At 35.9% G+C, this 15,570-nt stretch overlaps 1 protein-coding gene across 1 annotated transcript in view; it reads right to left on the bottom strand.

Moving 5' to 3' along the window:
* The window catches only part of SYNE1 (spectrin repeat containing nuclear envelope protein 1), a 457,576-nt gene that overhangs the window by 327,971 nt on the left and 114,035 nt on the right, over positions 1-15,570 (bottom strand). Inside the window, exons 8-11 of the mRNA XM_060283256.2 lie at positions 8,663-8,859; positions 5,967-6,076; positions 2,320-2,370; positions 904-1,011 (exon numbers count right to left, since the gene is read on the bottom strand). Coding sequence (XP_060139239.1) covers positions 904-1,011; positions 2,320-2,370; positions 5,967-6,076; positions 8,663-8,859 — 466 coding nt within the window. The remainder of the gene's footprint in view (positions 1-903; positions 1,012-2,319; positions 2,371-5,966; positions 6,077-8,662; positions 8,860-15,570) is intronic.

A 15,570-nucleotide genomic window follows, 5' to 3' on the forward strand; every position in this document is an offset into this window, starting at 1 on the left:
AGATCATGAGTTGTACAAAAACAGCGATTAAATATGTGTGTTTTGGGTCACCTGCAAGACTCTTGAGTTCTCGGAAAGTCGTGAAGCCTCAGAACTCTATATAGTGCAGATACGTACAATTTAAAACTACCAACTCCATCTCTGGGTGTACCCCCAAAGGAAATGAAAACAGAATATCGAAGAGATATATGCACTCCACGTTTATTGCAGCACTATCACAATAGCCAAGATATGGAAACAACCCATTAATGGATGAACGGGTTAAGATGATGTGCTGTATATATACACAGCCATGAAGAAGAAGAACCTCCTGCCATTTGTGACAACGTGGATGAAACTTGAGGACATTATACTAAATGAGACAAAGCAGACAGAGAAATAGAAACACTGCATAATATCACTTATACATGGAATCTAAAAAAGTCAAACTCATAAAAACAGCAAAATGCTGGTTATCAGGGGACTGGGGGTAGAGGGGAATAGGATGGATATTTAAGTATACAAACTTCAAACGAGTAGTAAGTCAGTCCTAGATGTCAAATCCACGGTACAGTGAATATAGACAACAATACTGTATTATAATCATCAAACTTGCTAAGACAGTAGAACTTAAGCATCTCAACCACTAAAAAGAAATGATAATTATGTAACATGATAGAGGTGCTAATTATTGCTACAATGGCAATCACATCACAATATATAAATGTATTAAATTTTAAAAACTACCTATTTATATAGAAATACAATTATTAAATTATATGTAAACAAAATAATGTATATTATTTCTTTAAAGACATTTCTCATTAATATCATTTGAAAGATTAAACATAGATTAAATGATAAATAGGAATGTTACTCATGAAAGGCTTTTAAAAAAACTGAAATCCGTTTTCCTTACATTACCTGATATTTATCCTGCAAATTTGATTCTGTCATCTGTGCCCTTGTCAAATCTCTTTCAAATTGTTCTATCCAAGCTTTCGTTTCCTTCAAAATTAGCCTGTCTTCTCTCTAGAAACCAGCAGACATTACAATTGCATTAGTATCTGTGCATTTACTTAATTGCTGATTAATACTTGACTGATCCTAGAATATACTGAATATTTAATAAGTTCCAAATGTCTCTGAAAAATTTTCTTTCTCCCTGCCCTCACCTCTTTGGGAGAATAAGAAACAAAAATTAATTCTAAAAAAAAAAAATCTTAATTATTGTGCTGAATACTGAAATTACCTACCTCCATCGTTCTTCTCAAGAAACATTTATTTAATTAAGAAAATGTGCTGGGGCTTCCCTGGTGGTGCAGTGGTTGAGAGTCCGCCTGCCGATGCAGGGGACACGGGTTCGTGCCCCGGAGCCTGTGCTCCGCAACGGGAGAGGCCACAACAGTGAGAGGCCCACGTACCGCAAAAAAAAAAAAAAAAAGTGCTTAAGAAGAAATATGTAAGTTCAAAAACACTCACAAAAAGCAATGGCTGGAATGGTAGTGGAAACAGGCCTGTGGCTGCTTCTTAACCCAAGGCCATTGGTAACACAGAGGACTGTTCTGGATCAGATTAATTTTGACTGAATTTGAGGAGCTACAGTCACAGTAATACTGGATTACTAGTGTATATTATTTTTATTTTTATTTTTTTTGCGGTACGCGAGCCTCTCACTGCTGCGGCCTCTCCCGTTGCGGAGCACAGGCTCCGGATGCGCAGGCTTAGCGGCCATGGCTTCACGGGCCCAGCCACTCCGCGGCATGTAGGATCCTCCCGGAACCCGTGTCCCCTGCATCGGCAGGCAGACTCTCAACCACTGCGCCACCAGGGAAGCCCCACAAATATTTTTTTGAGCACTCAACATGTGCCATGAACTTTACTAAACCATACAACTCAACATTGCACAGAAGAGATGTGATGAAACTCAGGATTACAAACTAATTGAACACTTACCTTTTTCAATTATTTCCTGCTTAATATTTTAAAGTACAAAAATAAATCTTTAACTTTATTTTAATTTTCCAGGTCGCATATAAAGAAATTGTAGTTATTTTAATTTTTCCTTTTATTAGTGCTATTAAGTATTATTAAAAAGAAATTAATGTCATCTTAGAATTAAAGATTAGTGAGGAAGTCCATGGGAGTGGCTTAGACTGTAACTAACATTTAATAACACATATGTCATTTGTTCTACTAGAAAGGAAAAGGATATAACAGAATTAAGGTGTTAAAATAAATGTGTACGTAAAGACAAATACATGCACAAGAATGGCTAACAAGCTACAGAATGCAGAATGTTTGAAAGAGGTCACTAATTCAAGATTACTTAAATCTTACCTTAAGAATTTGGATAGAATTTGCAAAAGATGGGAAACCTGGAAGTATTTCCTAACAATATGAAAAGATAATATATAGAAAAATAATATGAATCATGGAAAAAATTATATAGGAAACAAGAAAAATGGTGAGGCATTTGTCTATAAATAAACAGACAATAATTTTAAGGGTATAATTATTTTAAGATGTTTTAACAACTTTTGAAAGTATCAAAATGTTTGAATCAAACAAGGCAGTGTAGTATTGTAGCATTTGATGTTTTTGTTTTAATTTGTAATAGTCATATGTGGCTATATATATATATATTATACATATGTCTTGAAGTAGTAAACATTTTGAAAGGAGAACAATGTAAAGAAAAGGTATATGGATTCATATTTTTCTCTATAAATACTGTCATAATACGCATCTCTGTATTCCTATACAATTAAGACTGTGCTGTGCTTCTGAAAGCAGTCAGTAAAATTTGTTTCAGTGGGGGAAGGAATGAGTGAATAAATAACTGAAAGTTTACTAGATGAGAGAGATAAGCCAACATGCCTATTTTATTTATTTACAATTGTGTGCTAATTATCCAAGGACTACCTTTAGGGAAAAAGTTCCTTTATCAGTTTTAATGGATGAAGTAAGAAAGGCATAGCAGTGTCTATTTCCAATAAGAAAATTCGATTTAACATAGTATCTATGTAATATCTAATTTAAATAAATTCATAAAAAGGATATGAAAATCAAATACACCAAAAAATGAAAGCCTGGTAGACATGTTGATGCCTATATATATATATATATATATATATATATATATATATATATTTGTGTGTGTGTGTGTGTGTATGGTACGTGGGCCTCTCACTGCTGCGGCCTCTACGTTGCGGAGCACAGGCTCCGGACGCGCAGGCTCAGCAGCCATGGCTCATAGGCCCAGCTGCTCCGCGGCATGTGGGATCTTCCCGGACCAGGGCACGAACCCGCGTCGCCTGCATAGGCAGGCAGACTCTCAACCACTGCACCACCAGGGAAGCCCGATGCCAATATTTTTAAAAAATGAATTAAAAGAACCATTTAATAAAACCTGAATAGACAAATAATGAGGATTTCTACGTGATGACACCAACCCTAATATGTAGTGTATAAAATCTTAAAGGTTCATTAGACAGAATTAGATGGCCATTTAGCTGCATTAAACAAACATAAGCCCTATATCATAAAAATTTTTTTAAATCCTTTTTATTGTGCTCAAAATATTCATTTTTAGATGCTCATACCCTACTTTACAAATGCCTCATTAAAAAAAGGGTAAAGCTTATTTTTTAAAAGGAAAATCAGAATTTATCTTCTCGAGAATGAGATTAGTTTCTTAATAAGAAAGTTCTTTAGTACAGTATATTAACAAGTTTAAAGCAGGAGTGTGCTTCAAATCTCTGAGGATTTTTGCATTAAATCCTTGCTCATGAGCATTAACGTAAGTATCTCATTTTATTTCTCAGACATTACCAGCCACCGTGTTTACTCATCTGGAGAGATGATTAATGTCAGAGAAATTAAGAGTACAAGTTTAGAAATCAGCTCAGAAGTAAATCCAACTGGGTAACATAAGAACTTGAGATATGACAATCAGGTGGAAAGCTGATATTCTCTGTGCCGTATGAGGTAAGTCTAATACACCTCCTTACAGAGTTTCTTATTCATAGAGCACTGTCCATGCCCAATTATATTCTCAAAACCCAGAAAACCCCAAATGAATCCCAAGCACACAACTCAGTCCACACTGGAATTTGCACTGTCTTCTGCTTTCAGTGGTGCTCCTTAGGAACACTATTTTTCTAACTATAGAATAAGTCACTCTGGTGATCAACATTTGTGCCTGAAGCCTGGCAAAGAAGAACAACAACAAAAGGTTTCTTGAAACCATAGTTTTGTTTTGTTTTTCTGAAACCATAGTTTTTAAAATAACTAACATAGTTCTATCAAATGCCACCTTAACTTCATCTAAGCGACCTAGGAAACACCAGTTACCGCTGTTTTGCTTAATTCTTTTACGAAGATTTCTATTAGTGCAAAACCTTTTCCTACTTGAAAACTTTGGTGTATGTTCATCTGACCTTTTCCTTCCTTAGATCCATTTCTAAGACACACAGTACACTTTGTTTTTTGTTTTTCTTGTTTCTCTTCATTATAATCTCAAACCTCTCTGAAAACTCTAGTAGAGACCTCAACAGTAAAGACAGAGAGATTGTTTTTAACATGTCTTGAAAATTCCATTTATAATTCTTCCCTAATGTCATTCTGTCTAATATTTAATTTTAAATTCAGTAGTGAATCCTCGTCCCTCTAAAAAAAAAAAAAAAAAAAAAAAAAAACAACCCACAAAAACCCAAAACCAAAACAACAAAACAAAATCAAAACTAAACAATACTACAGTACTTTTAAAAAATAGGAGAATAATATCCATTGTTGTTCAAAACAGAAGGTAGGCATTCTGCTGGCTGGACTGTAAAATGGGAGATCTTTCTACAGGAGGATTTGAAAAAATCATTTCAGAAGCAGTAAATATCTGTATGCCCTTTAGTCTAGGAATTTCTCTTCTAAGAAAGAACTGTAAAACAATGCTTATTACAAAATTGTTCATAGAAGTATTTTTTTATAATAGCAAAAAATCAGAAATTTTCAACCATTAATATTGGGTAAATAAATTACTGTACGTCTATATGATGTTCTAGAAAGAATGGCATGAGAAGGGTTTTTTGTATGATGTTAACAGAAAACAGAAAATTATAAAATTGTATGTATACTGCAATTCTATCAAGATTTTTGTTAAAATATTTTATGTGTCTACACACATGGAACTCACATCAAAGTGTTAACTTTTTTTAGAATAGATTCTCTGCAGAAGGTCAAGTACAGGTAATTTTCTTTTTCTTTTTTTCCCAACTTTTGTTTTTGTCTATTTATGACAACAAACATATATCATTTGAGCAATATGAAAAATGTAAATGTTATTTAAACTACTGAGAGGCTGAGAATCTAAACACAGTGAATAATTAGAACTTTCATAAGTTTGCCTTACTTACATATGTTTGCAATGAGTAGCAACTTATAAATCTAAAAGTCAAAATTAGATTTTATCAGACTGAACAGAAGAAGGGAACTCAGGATCTAAATGCATAAATAATATGATGGATATAAAATTAATTCAATCGTCAAATTGCTACAATAAAGTTTCCCGACACTGCTATCTTTACTTTATTCTACTCTACTATTTTATTTCATTTCATTTTATTTGCCATGCCGTGCTGTTTGGGATATCTTGGTCCCCCGACCAGAGATTGAACCTGTGCCCTCGGCAATGAAAGTGTGGAGTCCTAACCACTGCACCACCAGGGAATTCCCTATCTTTCCTAGATTTTAATCCCTCACTATTATATGTTCAGTATTTATTATTAATAATTCTTTCTCTGCTATATCCAACATACAAATCAGAGAAATCTTTCCCTCTAATCTCCTCCCCAGTTGGTGATATCAGTCTTTACTCAGTTGCTCTCATATTAAAATGCATTCCAGTTTAATTTTTTGAAAACAGCATATTAAAAATCCAAGTCACTACCATCGAGTGTATTATCAGCACTCAAACAAAAACAAACACTTACATCATTCTCTTGCCCATCAGTGCCTGTACTGTGAACGTCGGGATAATGTTTCAGAAACTGGGCTACGTAGGTCATAATAGACTTCTCATCTGGTTTATCCACATCAACATCTGGAAAAACCAAACCCAAATGTGAATAAATTAAATAGCATTAAAAAGATTTTAATAATACAAACTTTGAAATCTAGAGAATATACCAAAAGACACTGTCCTAAATGCAAAAGAAAAATAGAGTACTATTTAGAGATGGTGACAGGAAAAACCAGTTTAGTCTGGATAATCCATGGGGGAAATTTTACGACTCAGAAAGATGACATATTTTAACCAAGAGCTTTTAGGAAAGTAGTACATGTTTCATTTAAATAATCTCTACACTCATCAGAAATATGAGATATATATAGTTGTTCCTACATTCTGTCTAGTTACTAAAATACAAATGATATGTACATTTCAGAGTTGGGGTAGATGAGTAGTAAAACATACTAACAGATGTGGCACTGAATGACAAATGACTACGTAGTCTACATACTACATATGGCCAAATATCAATTTATTTTAGAAAAGAGAGAGATGCCTTATGTCCAAGTCCTTATGCAGCTTCTCCATTGTGGAGCCTTCCGTCTAAGTCACTGTACTTTGAACAATCAAGTACTCTTTGAGTGAAACAGAGCCTGAAAAGATCTCAATCACTGTCATTTTAAAGTATATAGATGTTTACCTAATTAAATCAGTAAAAATCAAGCAAAGATATTTATATGAATTTAGTAATTATAGAATCAGGGTAAGACTGGATACATAAAAAGTGTTGAGTGTTTTCAACAAGTCTTAAATATCCCTTTTAAAGGCAATGGAATAAGGGGTTACATTTGGAGATTAGAAATACAATATCTGCACCAATAGAGAAAAAAAACCAGAACAAACAAAAACCATGAAAATCAAAATATAAAACTGCCCTAATATTTTGTATTGTTTCTTGTGATTTGAAATATAATTTCCAGCGACCATCAATGTAGGATTTAAGAAGTGGTACAACTCTTAAAAGACTTAAAGATAATGTATTCTGGAATTCACGAGATGACTCAGAGGTGATTTTAGAAATGATAAGATCACTGATGTGGAGAATGCATGTGAAGAATAAAACTTTCATGAAGAGTGAAAGTGGAAACATTTAATACATGACTTAATATAGTATATGTTTTTAAATACACATGCGACTAAATCATAAAACAATTGTTATAATAGATACTGGTCTATTTAATCTGTATTCCTAAGAGTTTATATGTTCAAGTTGGCTAAAAACTTTTTTGAAGTGGAAGTTCTCATTAGGAAAATAATCACTTTATATGTGGGATAGCCTTGCATGTGGGCAAACTCAATTTCTGATGATCAAAGAAAATATTAAGATCCTCTGGTCTGGTGGATATGAAAGAACCATTCATATCCTCCTCCTATCCTACTCTAGAAAGAAATTTTAGCTCTGATGCATTCTCTGAAGTGAGCGCTGTGATATTTGTGTGTCTTTCCCCTTGAGCTGAGTAGTGTCCTGGATACTATTGACTTTGTGTGTGTGTGGTGTGTGTGTGTGAAGACACAAGGTGGAAAGTCCATGGCTCCCCTAGTGAGACTGGAGGGGGGGCGGGCACCACAGGTCCCTAAAATGTCAAGGGATCTCCATGCTGGCCGTCGTCTCAGAGGAAGCCAAGCAGGTAGACACTGTTTCAGAGCTAGAAATGTTCATTCTGAAATCTCATCTTTAAAAATAACTTGCGGGACTTCCCTGGTGGTCCAGTGGTAAAGAATCCACCTTCCAATGAAGGGGACGCAGGTTTGATCCCCGGTCGGGGAACTAAGATCCCACATGCCGCAGGGCAACTAAGCCTGCGCCGCAGCTACTGAGCTCGCACACTCTGAAGCCCTCGCGCCACAACTAGAGAGAAGCCCACGTGCCACAATGAAGACCCGATGCAGCCAAAAAAAACAGATAAAATAAATAAAATATTAAAAAAAAACTTGCTTTCACTGTATTTACATTTTTGCATTCATTAATGGAAATTTCCATAATTACCAAGCCAAATAAGACATTATCTGGGACTTTTGGAAAATTCACTTTGACCCTTTTATTTCAATTTAACAAACAACTAGAAGTTTATTAAAGGCATCAAAATTGCCTTTTGAAGGCTTGACAGAGTTAACTCCATTTCCAGAAAGTCTTAAAATTCACAGCCTCACCAAGAAGTTGCCAAGAAATTCTACTGAAAGATATTAGGTCAATCACTTGGATAGTTTGCCTGACTGACACCTAAATACTGGGTAGTTATCAACATTTCTAAGTTTCTAATGACTAACATTTTAAAGATACGCTCTGAGATTACTAACAATGTTTTACTCTTCCGGATTCTCCTCCTCGCAGTACACTCACTTGTAAAACTTTCATTCCATCCTGAGGTACACTGAGTAAGTACAGTTCCCCTGGCTGGTACCACCCATGTCAAGGGCTGTTAGGAGCAACACAGCTGTATTTTGCTCCCGTGTATAGTGGCAAATATTTTTCCAAAAGAAAACTGGTGCAGGAAGATACTATTCCTTCCCACTTTTCAAAGTTTTCTGACCTCTCGGAAGGCATCTGTAATATCTGGGTTTAAGACATACAACCCTACTGAGTTGAGGGATACAAGAGCCAGCAGTCGCTCAACGTGCCTTCGGGATCTAGGAGTCTCGGGATTCCCAGCTCCGTTTCAGCAATAGTGAAAGCCTCCTCCAGGTTTTCCCGGTTAGATCTTCCTTTCACCTTCTCCAAGTCCACTAGTTCCGGTTGAATAGCATGGATGACTGAATGAAAGGCCACTCCACTTCTCCAACTCCGCCCGAAGTCTTTTACTTCTATTCCGCTCTGCCTTTAAAGAAAATAATGATAATGTCACTTTCGAAGCAGGTAATGCACACTTCCTCAAAGACTCAATCCAATCCTTCTTGGCAGTGGACGATGGGCAGTTAGCTACACCGGTATACTGGTTTTGAGAAAAAATAAGCAAAGCAAAATTTTTAATGGGTACCAAGATAAGGTGTAGAAATTCTGGTTCCATACTTAAAGAGTTTTCTATATTAGAGTTTTCAGTAATTGAAAGACTCAATGGAAAGCACATTTTTAAAGGAACCCAATAGAGAGAAAAAACACCTGACAAAATAAAAAAAGGGAGCATTTTAAAAACACCGAAACTGGTAATAATTCACCATTGTGTATTTTTTTGAAGAAGTCTCTAACACATTTCTAATGAGAATGACAAGCAGCCTGTGTTGTACATGCCCAGATGATAACAGACAGATATAATGTGGCTAAATTATATCAAATGCTGTAGAATGAACAAAATGCAAATGGTTGTGATGATGTCTCTAAATTAGTCACAAAAAACCCTATACTCCACATAAGTACAGACAAGATTAATTTATCCTACCGTCAAACTGTTTGAGCAAATTGTTTTTTAAACTCTTTTTTTAGAATTGCCTTGAGGGCAATGTGCTGGCGGCAAATCTTTGCTCTTTCCTGGATTTAATTCAAAGCCAGATATGATCACTAAGAAGTGATGCAAGTTGGTAGCAATATTTTGGTGTTGAAAACAGAAGCGAGGCAAGCTCACAATGAATAATTTTTCTCTACATGTAGCTTATCAACCATAAAGACAGTTTCACAAAGAGTTGCAAAGATGTCTTTGAGCAACATTTTTTGATTAAGTCTAGAGCCTTTAAAGGTGACCAATAAATTAGGTAACATTCAGTAGATAAATATTCTGGTAGTTTCTTTTTATAAAATTAGTCTCATTACAGTTGTTTCTAAATAAAGCAGAAATAATATCACTCAATTCTTCTTTTCTACTATATTCTCAAAATTTCCACAAACTGTAAGAGACAGTATACTGATACCGTGATTAATATAAAAAGTTGGTAAATGCCCTTACATTTTCTCTCTGCAAACTTTAAGGTTCACTTTAAATCATGTTCTACCAATGTATACTGAGTTTGCATAAAATATATTGTGCTAAAAATAACATCCTTGGACCTAATCACTGGCTTCTTAAATAAATATTTTAAAAACAATTTTGTAAGATTGCAGCAACATCTCTTAGTTCTTTTAGAGTTTCTGGCTCTGGTGGTACAGATATAATTTTTTCAGACAATGCCTGACACACTGGCAAATGTCCACCCAGGTTAAACAGTATGTTCTTATTATCTATTCATTTGTACATTTGCCGCTGGCTTCATCTTATTTTTCTTCCTATATTTTCCATTTGCCAACAGTTCCCCATTTCAAAATGTTTTTGTATGCACAGTCTCTTTATGCCACCTCACATCATTTTTTTAATTTTATTTTACATTTTTTATTTTTTTCAATTTTTTATTTTTTTTATACAGCAGGTTCTTATTAGTTATCTATTTTATACATATTAGTGTATTTATATCAAATTACATTTTAACAAATTTAGTTCTGGTTCAAGATGGCGGAGTAGAAGGACGTGCTCTCACTCCCTCTTGCGAGAACACCAGAATCACAACTAACTGCTGAACAATCATCGACAGGAAGACACTGGAACTCACCAAAAAAGATACCCCACATCCAAAGACAAAGGAGAAGTCACAATGAGACGGTAGGAGGGGCACAATCACAATAAAATCAAATCCCATAACTGCTGGATGGGTGACTCACAAACTGGAGAACACTTATACCACAGAAGTCCACCACTGGAGTGAAGGTTCTGAGCCCCATGTCAGGCTTCCCAAGCTGGGGGTCCTGCAATGGGAGGAGGAATTCCTAGAGAATCAGACTTTGAAGGCTAGCGGGATTTCATTGCAGGACTTCTACAAGACTATGGGAAACAGAGACTCCACTCTTGGAGGGCACACACAAAGTAGTGTGCATATCAGCACCCTGGGGGAAGGAGCAGTGACACCACAGGAGACTAAACCAGACCTACCTGCTAGTGTTGCAGGGCCTACTGCAGAGGTGGGGGGTGGCTCTGTCTCACTGTGAAGACAAGGACACTGGCAGCAGAAATTCTGGGAAGTACTCCTTGGCGTGATCCCTCCCAGAGTCCACCATTAGCCCCACCAAAGAGCCCAGGGAGACTCCAGTGTTGGGTTGCCTCAGGCCAAACAACCAACAGGGAGGGAACCCAGCCTCACCCATCATCAGACAAGAGGATTAAAGTTTTACTGAGCTCTGCCCACCAGAGCAATAGCCAGCTCTACCCACCACCAGTCCGGGCCATCAGGAAACTTGCACAAGCCACTTAGATAGCCTCATCCACCAGAGGGCAGACAGCAGAAGCAAGAAGAACTACAATCCTGTAGCCTGTGGAACAAAAACCACATTCACAGAAAGACAGACAAGATGAAAAGGCAGAGGGCTATGTACCAGATGAAGGAATAAGATAAAACCCCAGAAAAACAACTAAATGAAGTGGAGATAGGCAACCTTCCAGAAAAAGAATTCAGAATAATGATAGTGAAGGTGATCCTGGACCTCGGAAAAAGAATGGAGGCAAAGATCGAGAAGATGCAAGAAATGTTTAATAAAGGTCTAGAAGAATTAAAGAAAAAACAAACAGAGATGAACAATACAATAACTGAAATGAAAAATATACTAGAAGGAATCAATAGCAGAATAACTGAGGCAGAAGAAAGGATAAGTGACCTGGAAGACAGAATGGTGGAATTCACTACTGCAGAACAGAATAAAGAAAAAAGAATGAAAAGAAATGAAGACAGCCTAAGAGACCTCTGGGACAACATGAAATGCACCCCTATATTCACATTACAGGGGTCCTAGAAGGAGAAGAGAGAGAGAAAGGACCAGAGAAAATATCTGAAGAGATTAGAGTCAAAAACTTCCCTAACATGGGAAAGGAAATAGCCACCCAACTCCAGGAAGTGCAGAATCTCATACAGGAGAAACCCAAGGAGAAACACGCCAAGACACATAGTAATCAAATTGGCAAAAATTAAAGCCAAAGAAAAACTATTGAAATCAGCAAGGGAAAAACAACAAATAACATACAAGGGAACTCCCATACGGTTTAACAGCTGATTTCTCAGCAGAAACTCTACAAACCAGAAGGGAGTGCCATGATATACTTAAAGTAATGAGAGGGAAGAACCTACAAACAAGATTACTCTACCCAGCAAGGATCTCATTCAGATTCTGTGGAGAAATCAAAAGCTTTCCAGACAAGCAAAAGCTAAGAGAATTCAGCACCACCAAACCAGCTCTACAACAAATGCTAAAAGAACTTCTCTAAGTGGGAAACACAAGAGAAGAAAAGGACCCACAAAACCAAACCCAAAACAATTAACAAAATGGTAATAGGAACATACATATCAATAATTACCTTAAATTTGAATGGATTAAATGCTCCAACCAAAAGACACAGGCTTGCTAAATGGATACAAAAACAAGACCCATATATATGCTGTCTACAAGAGACCCACTTCAGACCTAGGGACACATACAGTCTGAAAGTGAGGGGATGGAAAAAGATACTCCATGCAAATGGAAATCAAAAGAAAGCTGGAGTAGCCATACTCATGTCAGATAAAATAGACTTTAAAATAAAGAATGTTATAAGACACAAGGAAGGACACTACATAATGATCAAGATATCAATCCAAGAAGAAGATGTAACAATTATAAATATATACGCACCCAACGTAGGGGCACCTCAATACATAAGGCAACTGCTAACAGCTATAAAAGAGGAAATCGACAGTAACACAATAACCGTGGGGGATTTTAACACCTCACTTACAACAATGGACAGATCATCCAAACAGAAAATTAATAAGGAAACACAAGCTTTAAATGACATAATAGACCAGATAGATTTAATTGATATTTATAGGAAATTCCATCCAAAAACAGCAGATTACGCTTTATTCTCAAGTGCACATGGAACATTCTCCAGGATAGATAACATCTTGGGTCACAAATCAAGGCCTCAGTAAATTTAAGAAAACTGAAATCGTATCAAGCATCTTTTCCAACCACAACGCTATAAGATTAGAAATCACTTACAGGGAAAAAAACGTAACAAACACGAACACACGGACGCTAAACAATACATTACTAAACAACCCAGAGATCACTGAAGAAATCAAAGGGAATTCAAAACATACCTAGAGAAAAATGACAATAAAAACACAACGATCCAAAACCTATGGGATGCAGCAAAAGCAGTTCTAAGAGGGAAGTTCATAACTATACAAGCCTACTTCAAGAAACAAGAAAAATCTCAAATAAACAATCTAAACTTACACCTAAAGGAACTAGAGAGAGAAGAACAAACAAAACCTAAAGTTAGCAGAAGGAAAGAAATCATAAAGATCAGAGCAGAAGTAAATGAAATAGAAACAAAGAAAACAATAGCAAAGATCAATAAAACTAAAAGCTGGTTCTTGGAGAAGATAAACAAAATTGATAAACCATTAGCCAGATTCATCAAGAAAAAGAGGGAGAGGACTCAAATCAATAAAATTAGAAATGAAAAAGGAGAAGTTACAACAGACACCGCAGAAATACAAAGCATCTTAAGAGACTACTACAAGCAACTCTATACCAATAAAATGGACAACCTGTAAGAAATGGACAAATTTTTAGAGAGGTATAACCTTCCAAGACTGAACCAGGAAGAAATAGAAAATATGAACAGACCAATCACAAGTAATGAAATTTAAACTGGGATTAAAAATCTTCCAACAAACAGAAGTCCAGGACCAGATGGATTCACAGGTGAATTCTATCAAACATTTAAAGAAGAGCTAACACCCATCCTTCTCAAACTCTTCCAAAACATTGCAGAGGAAGGAACACTCCCAAACTCATTCTACGAGGCCACCATCACCCTGATACAAAAACCAGACAAAGATACTACAAAAAAAGAAAATTACAGACCAATATCACTGATGAATATACACGCAAAAATCCTCAACAAAATACTAGCAAACAGAATCCAACAACATATTAAAGGGATCATACACCATGATCAAGTGTGTTTATCAATATACGCAAATCAATCAATGTGATACACCATATTAAATAATTGAAGAGTAAAAACCATACGATCATCTCAATAGATGCAGAGAAAGCTTTTGACAAAATTCAACACCCATTTATGATAAAAACTCTCAGAAAGAGGGCATAGAGGGAACCTACCTCAACATAATAAAGGCCATATACGACAAAGCCACAGCAAACATCATTCTCAATAGTGAAAAACTGAAAGCATTTCCTCTAAGATCAGGAACAAGACAAGGAGGTCCACTCTCACCACTATTATTCAACATAGTATTTGAAGTCCTAGCCACGGCAATCAGAGAAGAAAAAGAAATAAAAGGAATACAAATTGGAAAAGAAGTAAAACTGTCATTGTTTGCAGATGACATGATACTATACATAGAGAATCCTAAAGAGGCCACCAGAAAACTATTAGAGCTAATCGATGAATTTGGTAAAGTTGCAGGATACAAAATTAATGCATAGAAATCTCTTGCATTCCTATACACTAACAATGAAAGGTCAGAAAGAGAAATTAAGTAAACAATCCCATTTAGCATTGCAACAAAATGAATAAAATACCTAGGAATAAACCTACCTATGGAGACAAAAGACCTTTATGCAGAAAACTATAAGACACTGATGAAAGAAATTAAAGATGATACCAACAGATGGAGAGATATGCCATGTTCTTGGATTGGAAGAATCAATATTGTGAAAATGACTATACTACCCAAAGCAATCTACAGATTCAATGCAATCTCTATCAAATTACCAATGGCATTTTTTACATAACTAGAACAAAAAATCTTAAAATTTGTATGGAGACACAAAAGACCCCAAATAGCCAAAGCAGTCTTGAGAACAAAAAACGGAGCTGGAGGAATCAGACTCCCTGACTTCAGACTATACCAAAAAGCTACAGTAAGCAAGACAATATGGTACTGGCACAGAAACAGAAATATAGATCAATGGAACAAGATAGAAAGCCCAGAGATAAACCCACACACCTATGGTCAACTAATCTATGACAAAGGAGGCAAGAACATACAATGGAGAAAAGACAGTCTCTTCAATAAGTGGTGCTGGGAAAACTGGACAGCTGCATGTAAAAGAATGAAATTAGAACACTCCCTAACACCATACACAAAAATAAACTCAAAATGGATTAGAGACCTATATGTAAGACCAGACACTATAAAACCCTTAGAGGAAAACATAGGAAGAACACTCTTTGACATAAACCACAGCAAGGTCTTTTTTGATCCACCTCCTAGAGTAATGGAAATAAAAACAAAAATAAACAAATTGGAACTAATGAAACTTAAAAGCTTTTGCACAGCAAAGGAAACCATAAACAAGATGAAAAGACAACCCACAGAATGGGAGAAAATATTTGCAAACGAATCAACAGACAAAGGATTAATCTCCAAAATAAACAGCTCATGCAGCTCAATATTAAAAAAACAAAGAACCCAATCCAAAAATGGGCAGAAGACCTAAATAGACTTTTCTCCAAAGAAGACATACAGATGGCCAAGAGGCACATGAAAAGTTGCTCAAC

The sequence above is a fragment of the Globicephala melas genome, chromosome 14, assembly GCF_963455315.2.
Source record: "Globicephala melas chromosome 14, mGloMel1.2, whole genome shotgun sequence".
Lineage (NCBI taxonomy): Eukaryota > Metazoa > Chordata > Mammalia > Artiodactyla > Delphinidae > Globicephala > Globicephala melas.